This window comes from Pseudopipra pipra, chromosome 3 (genome assembly GCF_036250125.1).
Source record: "Pseudopipra pipra isolate bDixPip1 chromosome 3, bDixPip1.hap1, whole genome shotgun sequence".
Taxonomy (NCBI): domain Eukaryota; kingdom Metazoa; phylum Chordata; class Aves; order Passeriformes; family Pipridae; genus Pseudopipra; species Pseudopipra pipra.
The window spans coordinates 30,055,551-30,068,110 of NC_087551.1; the positions used below are offsets into that span (position 1 = coordinate 30,055,551).

The following is a 12,560-nucleotide window of genomic DNA, read 5'->3' on the forward strand; positions in this document are numbered from 1 at the left end:
CCAAACAGCTCATGTTTGCATGAAGGCAGCGTGTTGCACTGCTGGGAAGATGAAGACACATTGCCTCAACTCTGGAAAGAGAAACTGATTATAAACACAAAGAGCAGTGAAACAGAACTGCTGATTTTACAAATCATTGGATAAGTCCACCTGTCAGTGTGATGCCCTTGGTCTCCCAAGGGTAGCTCCAAGGAGCTAGGCTATCCCTTTCGCACTGCTCAGCTTCAAACTCAGTAGAAATGCCAAGGGATAGTCGTGACTGTCAGGAAGCAGATTGCTTGCTCTGCACACTAGCTCCACGTTGCAGGAAGACTCTTTCCATAAGCAAACTGCAGCCTTCCTCATGGTGTATTAGCTTATGAAACCACCCTAGTTTTTTAGCAGCGGGCTTCTGCACTTCCCAGGCTGACTGAGAGGAAACTTGAGCCTAAGCCCTGGCATTTTATCCTTGTGTCTAACAGTAAGGCTGCTGGCATCCTGGTGTTTTACCTCTCTCTTCTGAAAGGCATAAACCAGTGCTTTTGGCACAGCAAACTTTTAAATCATCAACTCCCCACAGCGAGGCCTGGGGCCATGGTGGCAGCAGGGTTACAGGGCTGGCAGAGGGGAAGGAGGCAGGGGACTGCCAAGCTTCTCAGGCATCACAGAGGCTGAGGTTAGAGGGGGAGGCTGGTTCACATGAACCCCTGGGGGAACACACGTCTGTCTCCCAGCAGCAAAATCCATGATGCACAAAAGCTCTCTTGCCACATCAAAGCTGGATGCAGCCCCAGTAATCAAGGCATTAAGGCTGCCAGAGAGAAATACTGCCAGTGTGGGCTGCAGCAGGTGCCAGGGCATTTGACGTGTCACTGTATATTGTCAGATGACAGGCACACAGCAGATGATGATGGATTCTCACTGGAATCTGACCAGCTTGGCAGGAGTGAGGGAAATCTGGCTTCTTCACTTTCAGCCCAAAAGCAGAATACTCTGGCATGGGGCAGGGGCAACACCATTCTGCAAAGTGCCAGGGCAGAACTACTTGGGCTAGATTTGGTATCTGAATACAAAAGAGGGTAATTTAGGAGCCAAACAGTATGTCCTTGAGAGTTGACAAGACAGATAGCAGGAAAATGTCATCATTTGAAAAGAGAAGGTAGTAGGGAGAAGAACATAAAATACTGACAGTGATGGCGCATGAGCATTGAAATTGGCTCTGTCAGCCTTTCTCTCAAGACATGAAAAGGCAACACTCTCCTGTGCCCAGATCCTCACCATAGCCTCCATGCGTGCCCTGCGCTCCTCCTCTTCCTTTTTCTTCCTCATATTCTCCAGATCTTGCTTGGCCTCTGCAAATGACTGTAAGAAAGTGTCGAAAATGCCAAAAAATTCATCTGGCTGCATCTTGCCCTCGCCCTCTCCAAAATGCTTCAGTGCCTTGGCATACTGTCAAGGGGGCAAAAAACAATAGAGCAAGAATTAGGCAGGCAGTTTGGTGAAGACAGCAAGGATAGCTTATGAGTAACCACACATGCAATTCAATACCCTCTGAACATTCATGTGGTGAGAGAAGAAACTACCCCCAGCAACAGAAGCACTTCTCCTTAAGGCAGGTGCCTCTATCCCTGAAGAATCTTCTCTCCCGGATATCCTTTGGGAGTCATGGGGCAATGGTGCTGGAGAGCACTAACTGTCCACTTATACAACGCCCTCCCCCATGTTTAGTGCCTGAGGGTAATAGAGTTAATTTCAGAGGACAGCCGTCTGGCCACATCTCAGCTGCAGCTGTGGGACAGCCAGGGCATGGAAGACAGTGAGCTAGGTGGGGAAACAAGAAGTTTTAGTCCATACTTTCCCCTTCCACCTTCCCTTCAAATCCACTTTTAAAATGTTTTGAGTTAAAGTGTTTTTTGCAATAAAGTTACAGTCTGTCCTCTCAGAAAACTTTTGCCATGTCATCCATCTCTCTGGAGTCCTATGAGTCAGGGTGTTGCCTGGGAGAGAGGAGACTATAGACAGACAAGGCATGAGAGAGGGGCAAGGAAAGCAGCCAGGGCTCCCGGGCAGACTTAAAAGACAGTGAATACATCACAAGTGGTTTTTATTTTAAAAGGCAAATGTTGAGGCTGCAGGATGCATTTTGAGGCAGCCAACTGGCAGAACTTCAGTCACAGGGCAGTTCTGATTGGGATAAATTCACAGCAACCCCTGGCTCTTGGGCATCAGTCCTGCAGGAGTTGTACTCTCTTCTTTGCACACTCACACTTAGAAGCATGCCTTGTTACTCACCAAAATGCACTCAAATCCATGCACATACAGTCTGTCAACAGCATGTACACACACGACCACTAAGCGCTACATAAGGACACACATCCAAAAGCTGTAACATTGTCCAGCTGCCTTCACTCACACACCTCTGTATTGCAACAGGCAGCACGAGAAATACATTCATGAAGGTACTTGTGTCCTGATGCACAGCTGTCCTACCTTGCACACCACCACTGAGCAGCTGAGCATCCTTACAGACCTCAACGTTCACCAAACCAAATCCAGACTCTCCCAGGCTATAGTCTGCCTTCAAACTCTCTCAAGGTCATACTAACACAGCCTAGTTTCCCTTTCCTTATGTGGATGCTCCTGCAGAATGAAAGACAGTAAGAACCGTTCACTCTCCAATCCCAAGCACAAAATGAGTTTGGAAGCAGGTTTCATAAACCCCTCTGGCCCTGTACCAGGTAAAGCATAAACAATGTCTCCCATTCAACTGGGAAGAAATCTCCAAGGAAAGCAGCTTCCTTCTGGCACGGCCTGAGAGATTCAGCATCTCTCCTTCTCTGCTTTCCCTGCCAGGCCCACAAAGTTTGAAGCAATAGCTTCTTTTTTATTTTAAACAGGCTGTGTTCTCAGCCAGAAACAAACAAAGAAAACCAAAGAATCTGGAAAAAAAAGTGTTGGAAGAAATGCAAGTTGCCTTGAGCTACCAAACATGGCAGAAGTTGAAGGAAACTCTACATGGAAACAGCAACAGATTACTTCTCTGTTTAACTCCTTTTCTCTGAAAGCCTCTGAAGGTACATACACAAGTATGCACACCTCTCCCCATCCCTCTGTGTAATTTTATCTGTATGTTATGTACACATAGGCTGTTTGAATATAGGAAAGTGCAGCAGTCTCACAGTAACCCACCCTGAAACAGTACCAGCTCTTCATAAAGAGAGAATATAGGCTGTAAATACCAGAGAAGGAGATAAAGCATCTCCATGTGCTCTACTTTCTTATCTTGTTTGCTCCAGTGTGACAATCAGTCAGGGAGGCAGAAGAGTGCCAGAGGAAGACTTCAGCACAGGCATTGCCCCTACTGCTTGAACACACAGAGCACCTGAAGCTCATTACTCACAGGGGATATGCTACCTGGAATCTCTTTCCACTTAATTTGTTGTTAACTCCTGTGAAAACTGGAAATAAGGCATAAATGAAGAGCAGTGACTAGAGCTGCTAGCTAGAAGGAAGGCCTGTCGAACTCCCGTGAAGCCTGAAGTCCATGGGCAGCCCAGAGGAGATGGCTGTTGCCCCTTGCAATGCATTGTGCCCCTCCCTTGTGTACCTCCTGTGCTCAGCAAAGGTGAGTGAAGGGGCACACAGAAACCGAGCTGATTTGAGTCCATAAATGTCCACTGGGGTTTCCTAGTCTCTTAAGGAATCTGGGGGTTGGAAAGGCAGGGGCCCTTGCCTCGAGGATCTTCGATCCTACACACGTGGAAGTCTCCATTAGAGGGTGGTGTTGTCTGCGAATGTCCTGCACGTGGCCTGTCACCCAACTACTAGCATCAGCTAGTTCATGTCACACTGGCAAGAGGAGCTTTTGCCACTGCCTCCCCACTGCCACCCAGAGAGGGAACAGTGTTGCTGTGCTGGAAAGACTGAGCTGCCTGAAGGCCTTCCAGAGACACTCTGGAGTATAAGGTGTTGTGGTCTCTAAGCAGCAGCGAGAAGTCTGAGAACAGCCTGTCTTTGGTGCCCTGTAACAGAGGGCTTAGTAAGTCACAATCACTTACTGTAAAGCAGTGAAAGACAAAAAAACCCAAAAAATCTGTGAGCTAGATGTACTAAAATAACTACAAAAGAAATATCTGCAGTTCACTGAAGTAAACATTTTCCTTCTTTCTCTACCCCCTCTGGAGAAAAAGCTGACTGAGCAGAGGCAAGCAAGTCAGGAGATCCAGCCTCTGTTGCCAGCTCTGCCCATGATGTGGCTTGGGAACTCATGCTTCCCTTCTGAGCCTTCCTTTCTCCATTCATTACAGAACAGAAAGCATTGCCCCACTAATCTGATATAGGAAATGGCAAAAAAATCAGTTGTTCATATCTGTAGGGCACTGCATCAAGAGAGACAAGCTGTCTTTTCACTGTTTAACAGACCCCTCTGGCTTCATTACTTCTATTTCTCTGTAAGTCTGGTTCTGCAACCATATATGCTTTTTCAAAGCACTGGTGCTGGGATGAGGAGCAACGAGCTGCTGGAAATGGCCTACCCAATGCTGTTATGAAGCCCAGGCTCCTGCCTGCCCACAATGGCTTAAACCACACTGCCTGCCTCACTTAGGGTCTAAGAGGCAGTGTGGCACAGACCAAGGTGCTCTGGACTCCAGGTCTCTCTTCTGCTCTCTGTCAGAGGATTTGTGTCACCCTGTACAAATCACCTGACTGCTCCATGGGCAGATTCTCTGCCAAACAGTACCTGCTGTCATGCACAGTTGTGAAATCTGCAGCTAAGTCTTCATGTGTCGAAAACACTTTCCAGAATTTTGTGATGTGCTGTAATATTGTGGAACAAGGGCTGAAACTTGCTTACTCCCGAAGTCATTTGGGGACAGATGAGATGGGCAATAGCAAGATGGAAAACTGTGTTTCAGCAGGTTTTCCACTGTAAAACAGGATGGTATATCTTTTTTTTCATTAAAAAGTTCATTTCCACACCATAAGGGCCCCCAAGCTCCATGATATAACAGGTCCACGAGCTCAGTGCCAGCTCTGCTTCCTCTGCCAAACTTTCCACTGAATTTATCCTCTTGCCAAAGCAAATCGTTTAGACAGTTGTTTATTTTAAAAAGCCATTTTAGCAAGGAGAGGGAAAGCGGGACAGCAGCACATACGAACTCTGCTGTGCTTGCCAACGAAATGTTAAACAGTGGCAGAAGAGCTCTGGAAATGGCAGGAATGGGGCTCTATGAGGAGGAGGAAAAACAGCCACGATAAAAATTTCCTGCTGTCTGTGCTGTCTGCTGTTGCAGAAGGAGCCAATGCATGAATGAATTATACCATGTAGCCTTGCAACATGAACTGTCTTTCACAGAAAAGTAATCTTGAGTCTGTTGTTATGAAGACACAATTTCTGTACTGAGGCAGTTCAAATAAATGTCTGTTCTCTTTATGGGACAGATTCAGATCAGTTTATGCAAAGAGCCCTGCCAATTTCAGGCAGGGCTGGGCCCAGCTCTGCTTGTGCTTAAATGATCTCAAAGGATTCTCCCAGGAGTTCAGCAGGACTCTGGCAGTCACAAAATTGAGATATAGGTGCTCTAAACATTTCTCATATGTTAGATGCTGACCTGCACTGCAGCATCTGAAGTTCTAAGTTACTGTACAACAGTTATGTGATTTATTTACCAATGGCTGTTTCTGAAAGCAGGCTGCAGTGCCTTTTGTAACACACCTCATCTTGACTTCCTCAGTCTCTGTCCTGACCCATTCCTTATTCATCACCCTCAGTGGCTGACAGAAAATACCAGTCCCCAAAATGTGCAACTGAAGTGCGCAGCCTGTAACTGGCACTTGGCTCTGTGCTTCAGAGTGTTCTGCTATTTTCTTAAATGGATTTTTGTTTTCAATGCCTTGCTGTTCTTCAAAACAGTTACTATAGCTGCTAAGCTTATTAAATGTATGTCCAGATTCTGAATGCCTTTCTTCATCATGATAAACACTTGTTTGAGAGGAACTGTCATCAGAAAGACTGGAAATGGACACTTTTCCTACCTACCTCATCACCCTTGCCCCAGCAGTGGCCTCTGCTGTGCCTCTATAGAGAGGCTTAAGTTTAACATTCAGTACAGGAACGGCAATATCTGACTAAGCAGACTTTGTTCTCCTAAGATGATCCAAAATGTTTTAAAAACAGGTTTTTTACAAACCAAGCACAAAGTAGAACAGCTAAGAAACAGTCTAGTGATCTAAGTTCATACTGTCAATACTTAAGTACACAGTAAAGCTTCATATAGGGCAAATGTCACCTTTTTCAAGTAGAAAAATAAAATTCATACCATGGGAGGTTACGGTGCCTCTGCGTGGGGATTTTCATTGCTTCTCCAAAGGAAACAGAGAAAAAATTTTCACAAACAATATTCAACCTCATCTTTTTTATGTAAAAAAGCCAATTTTTTGTCTGTTCAAACATGTAAAAACTGGTGAAGGATTCAAGGGCAGTTTCACTTTCTCCCGCCCCCACCTTAAAGTTTATGGGAAATGGCAGAAAACATTATCCCTTGATCTAATGTATATACTCCCTTATAAAGGGGTATTGAAAGTGAGAAAAACACAAAAAGAACAAGAACCAGCTGTGCTAGGGAGCTGGTTTAAAGAGTTGGTCTAAGTTTTCAATCAGTTCTTAACCAAGCCATCTGTTTACCGCATGAAGATACGTACAGTCACAAGGCTTCCCCTGCAAACAGGGATGCCTGCATCTGACAACCTGGCCCTTTAAATTTAAAATATCACTTCCTCTCCATGGCCACTGACCATGAATGGTTCTGTTTAAGAAAAAAGGCCAGAAAAAGTACTGCATGGGATTCTGAAAAATATCATCTGCCAAGAAGGTCAGCAACACACCTTGGTAATGGATTGTTTCCATAACTAAAGAAATTACTTCTGCTAATACTGAAGAAGTTTAAAAAAAACCAAAAAACTTCCTAGGTTTGAAAAGATAACTTATAGTGTTTTAAATCCCAGCTGAGGAAACATGGCTCTGATTAACTCAGGGTAATCAATTAGCCACATCTATATTTAGAAGGATATCCAATTCCAGCTGTGAAAACTAGGGCTTCATTATTAATAATAAATCTGTGAATCAGACCAGTTCTTCCTAGACTCATTTGGATATTTTTCAAAGTCCACCCTGTCCCACTGCTTTTTTTCCCCTCAATTTGCTTTGCGAAATCAAAAAAGAATAGGATAATCAGATGTCTTGGTCCCTCTCTTCCTTTAATTGGCTAGTAGGTTTCCATGGTAAGAAAAAAGCTTGTGATTCAACAAGCACAGAGAGCCCATTGAGGTTGGAAGATGTTATAGGCTTTGCAAAGCACATCTGGTTTGTTGAAAATTTCCAGCTTTCTTTTTCCTTTTTTTTTTCTTTTTTTTAAGAAAAAAGAGGAAAAAGAGGAAGAAGAGAGGGCCAAAATAATATGAAGCAAACATGAGAAATAGCTCAACATCAGTAAGGACAGACAGTTCCCTTATAGAAGTCCAAAAGCAGCTTTTTGCCAGTGGAAGAACCAAAGCATAGGTTGAGCAAAAGCTGGAATGGCATGTGTTCAAACATAGTAAGGGTGTGTGAGGAGAAGGTAGAGTAACGTTTCCTAAGCATGTTATAGTCATTAAAATAAAACATTTCTTTATGTCAAGTGCTTTACATTGGCTATGTCTAAAAAAGCATGCAACAACTTCCAGACATATTGGTCCGTCTGTAGGGAGTTTCTCTGGTTATTTTTAAAGCAAAAGAATGGCATTTTTCCTTCAAGTGCCTGATCAGGAAAAGTTGCATTGCTGTGCTGGACATGTACCACTTGCTGGTTTTTAACCCTCAACTGAACCTGTAAAGAATCTACACTGGGCTTTTGTCCTAGTGTGCCAAAAAGGAACACCACCATCTATAACACCAAACAAAAAGTGTGCAATCTAAGCCACTGACATAGTGAATATCCTTCCAGAAATGTGTGCCTAACTATAATGAAATTGCAAAATTTACCCAGTCATAATACAGAAGCCCCCAAACCACAGGAAACTGAGCTTTTCTCAGTAAATTTAGTGGGGCCATGGAATGTAAAATATATTTTTTTGATTATAAAACTAGTATGTTGTGAACATTATTATACTTGAAGCAGTTTGAATCTTCTCAAGCAACATGACAACAATGAAAATGGATGTGTTCAAGGCCAGGCTGGATGGGTCTCTGAGCAATCTGGTCTAGCAGCCCATGGCTCGTGTCAGGGGGTTGGAACTACATAATCTTTCAGGTCTCTTTCAACACAAACCATTCTATGGTTCTATGAAAAAATTAGTCACATTATGCTCCACAGAAATTCTTAACAACGTTAGTAGTGTTAGACTGCCCAGCTTTGCTTTCCAAGTGTCCCAATACCTACTGCCCCACTGGCATTTGCCAGGGCAGCCCTTGCTGACAGTCAGTAGCTCCCAGTGTTTGCAGCTGCCAGTCACTATTACCAACTTTATCTCCACAGCAAGGAAATGCTTTTGAATCACAGAATGACATTACTGCAGAGGTACATGAGTGAGGAGTCTTACTGTTCAGATCCTCAGCCTATATAGTCAAAATCTAAGGCCTACTGATCCAATGGCACAGCTTTCATTAATAATGCAGTAGGTCCCTTAATGCTACAAGGACTGACACCAGAGTGGAAACAATTCAATCCAAAAGAAATAACACATTTGCTTTATAGAGCCAAGCACTTCTAACATGCCAGCCAACACGGGCAGATTTGCCATTACATATCGTTTACTTTAGAACTTGCTCTTCTCTAAACATTTTCATATGCCTATGATCTTTTCATATAAATTCTTCCTCATTCAGCTGAAAGACAGAGGGATTAGTGCCAGACTCCAGCCATCAGCAAAGAACAAGCATCTCCTTAGCTGTACAATTCTGGTAATGGAGATGCAGACAGTAAAAGTACAAAATGATCACAGCACCACCTGAAAAGTAACAAACACACACGACAGTGGCTGTGTAAGATGGATCCAAGAATGTCAGACAAACCACACATGTTTGGGATTTCTATCCTTGTACTGAAATGCATCCAATAACAGAGACGCATAAGTGGAAAAGATCAGGTATATCAGCTACAGCACTGCACCAGATACAAAGAAGAAAATTAGCTCTATCCCAGCTGAAACCAGGACACCAAACTACCCAGAGCACCTTACTGTCCTAGTTAGAACAGCTGGGACCAGTTCATCACTGGATGGGTGTAACCTAAAACTGTGTATTCTATAGCCTTCCATGCCATTTCCCAGAAACTGTTGTCAATAGATCATTTACACCCTCTGCCCAGAGCAGCCTGACTCCTCAGGCTATAAACTAGGTGTTAAGAGACCTGAGAGATAGGAGGGTGCTCTTGTCCTCACACCCACTGTGGAACTCCCCGCCCTGAGGGAAGTACTGGGCGTTCCTGCCTGAACTGGAGAACTTGGAGTCTTGGAACTTTTTTAACCACTCGTGGGATCCAGAGGAAAACTGCAGATCACCGCTCTCAACCAAACTGCAGACCACCACCCTCGACTGGACTGCAACCACCACTTCTCAACCGGACTGCAATCACCACTCTTGACCAGACTGCAACAGCACTCTCACCAACAGGTTTTCCCCTCTCCTTTTACTTTGGACTCAGGGGGCCCAAAGAACACCACTCTGTCCATGCCCCAGGGTGCTGGGTTATACATTTGGGTTTTGTGGGTTAAAACCAATTGTTTGCCTGTATAATCGTACTTATTGTATTATTTTATTAAATTTTTATTCTGATTTATAATCTCTCTTTTGAGTTGGGTTCATTTCCCCTGTCAGTTTACCTTTAAAACCAGCATACTTACCTTGTCTCTAGCCTCATTGAGAAGGTCTTCTAACTCTGAGAAGCTGAAACTTGCCACAGTGATGAAATCACTCATGACGGGAACAAACCTGTCCCCTGATTCCCGCATGCGTCTCTTCTGATAATCCAGTTCCTGAAAGAGAAACAAGGCAAGCATTAAAGATTCCTCACTGACAAGGAAAGGAGCAGGCAAGCCCATCTATTTCACTCACTGCAGAGCATCAGAGCATGCTCTGCTCCCACTCCACACACAGTCATCCAGAGCTGTAACTCAGAAACCACTTTCTCACTAAGTCAAAGGCTTTGCCTATTACATGTGAGAGAGGCGGTCAAGGTGGGATGAAGGAAGGTCTTAGTTACAGTTCCGTTTATCCTTAAACAACAACCACTCCCAAGAAAGCCATCAACATGTTGAGTTTTTAAAGCAACTTTTTAATTTAAATATCAAGTACATGAAGTGCTGCATTTTTTCCTACCCCAAATTACAAATAACAAAAAACTCTGTGTAGCAAGCAAATTTGGAATTTTTAATAGTGAGCTTCCCTCCATCCTCTCTTACCATGGTGACACAATATGCTGTATACTTGGGGAAATGTGCTCTACATCTCCCCTTCATTTCTCTGAAAAGCACTAAACAGCAAAAATTAGTTCTCCTGCTGAAGGACAAGCAGACAGACGTCATGTGCAAGATTTGCTAGCACCCTGCTAACCAATAAGCATTAGCTTGAATGTCATAAAATTCACAGAGTTATAAATGGAGGCTATTGCAATACAAAGAGTTACAGTAAAAGAAAAAGAAGACATAAAACCATAGAAAACTAAGTTCTATTTGTCTGCTACCTACAGAAAGAAAAAAAATTGTAAGATTCTTTCTTTCTGGCTAAAGATTTTTAGTTTTAAGCCAAGATCACCCATAGCTATCTCTTCCCTTACTCTATTCACCGTGCTTAAAGCACGGAGAGAGCTACAGAGCTCCTCAAACCTACTAAGTTATAGTGAGACTGGCAATCTCCCATGCCTGTGCTTGGCTTCTGTGCTGTTGACACTCTCATGGGGACAATGAAATCATAATCTGGGCCTCATCTTTATTCTCAGCTGAATAATCACTGGGAACGATAAAACATTACTTTCTCTGTAGGGAAAGCAGCGTGAAACAGCAGGTCAAGTTACGGTCTGACCCTCTGTTCCCTTTGGAAAAAAATATTTTTGTGCTGGCTGCAACTCCAGCTTGCATGGATGTTGGGTGCTCTCTGTTACTGGTCATCAAAATAGTAGTTCACCAAGCCAAATGGGTAGGTTTATAAGCATCTATGCTGAGAAACATCTTCAGATTTGCTCCACATGGTGCTGCTGAATGCCAAGAATTACTTTGGCCATCGACAATCTAAAATCAGACATGATATATGTTCTGGTCTGATGGGAGTTGGAAAGCGAATGTAACCACTACAAGAAAAGACCACAAGGCAGAAAAGGGGCAAGAAAAGCAATGAGCACGTGGCCAGAGGAAGTCCACTTTAAAGAAGTGCTACTTCCTGTGCTTTATATTACATCTCTTCTCCACTGGTTTTCCTACCACATCACAAGGGATGGTCCTGGGAGCACTGTGCTGTACAACACTTTGCAGTAACATAGTTTAGTAACATAGAATAGTTTCTATGTTACAATCACTTTGAATTGGACCTTACAAGTACAAGAACATGCTTCTAAGAATTACGCACATTTTTTTCAGCCACTCTCTACCATTCTAATTTTTAGGCTAATTTTAGCTGAAAGTTGGTCTACCCTCTCCTCCCCCCCTCCTCAGGCAGGCGAGTATAACAGTTCTGTCATTTTACTCCCTGTTGAAAGCTACAGCATTTGGGACTGTTACTGGAGAGCAATGTTTTTCAAAGTAAAATTAAGATTAGGAGGTCTGCTCTTCAATTTCAAATGCAGTTCTTCCCTGCAGAATAATTCTCCCAAAATGTACAAAAAAACTAAAATCCACACAATAAACCAGCATGACTATGTAATCAGCCAGAGAGCAATGCCACAGAATAACAGAACTCCTCCGTATCTTCTAAGAAATGGTCTCTACTAATCATAATAGCACAACAACAGAGGCCAGAACTGCCCCTGGTGGGCTGGGCTGCTGGTTCTCTAGAGGGATGAAATGATTCAACCATGGCAGCAGTTTCTCAAGCAGTGGTTATGATCTTCTTGCTGTGTGAGAGAAGGGCTGTGCTGACAGAATTTCCTTCCACTACTTAGCTGTCCTTCTGGGAGTGTCCTACACAAAGACAACATGAGCTGCATGAATGTCTCAAAAGTGAATATGTCTTATTTTTACAAAGAAGCTAGCTGCAAGTCTAGGAAGGCAGAATGTAAGTAGTACCTTTAAGAACATCTGACTGGGAAACTATTTTTAGCTTTCTATTCTTAAGGGGTCTTGAAGAAACACCAGTCACTGGAGCCAAGGCTGTGGTGAGAACACACTGGACTGGAATCAAGAATCGCACCTTCCCCTCCTCCCCCTTCCACCTGACAGTGATCTTCTATTGTTGCTATAGTGCTGCTTTTTACACACCAGAAAACCACAAATTGAGCAAGCAGACTGGGAGGTGCTGGCAGCCTCAGATGAAAAATACCATGGCAGGGAGAAGACTGAGGCTGGAAGATGATGATTGTATGGGAAGGAGAGGTTGCCCATGGAACCCACGTATG

At 43.7% G+C, this 12,560-nt stretch overlaps 1 protein-coding gene across 5 annotated transcripts in view; it reads right to left on the reverse strand.

Moving 5' to 3' along the window:
* The window catches only part of DAAM2 (dishevelled associated activator of morphogenesis 2), a 198,233-nt gene that overhangs the window by 6,756 nt on the left and 178,917 nt on the right, over positions 1–12,560 (reverse strand). For all 5 annotated transcript variants that reach the window (XM_064648455.1, XM_064648458.1, XM_064648453.1 and 2 more), the window contains 2 exons: positions 9,859–9,990; positions 1,258–1,428 (listed from right to left, as the gene is read on the reverse strand). In XM_064648455.1, coding sequence (XP_064504525.1) covers positions 1,258–1,428; positions 9,859–9,990 — 303 coding nt within the window. The remainder of the gene's footprint in view (positions 1–1,257; positions 1,429–9,858; positions 9,991–12,560) is intronic.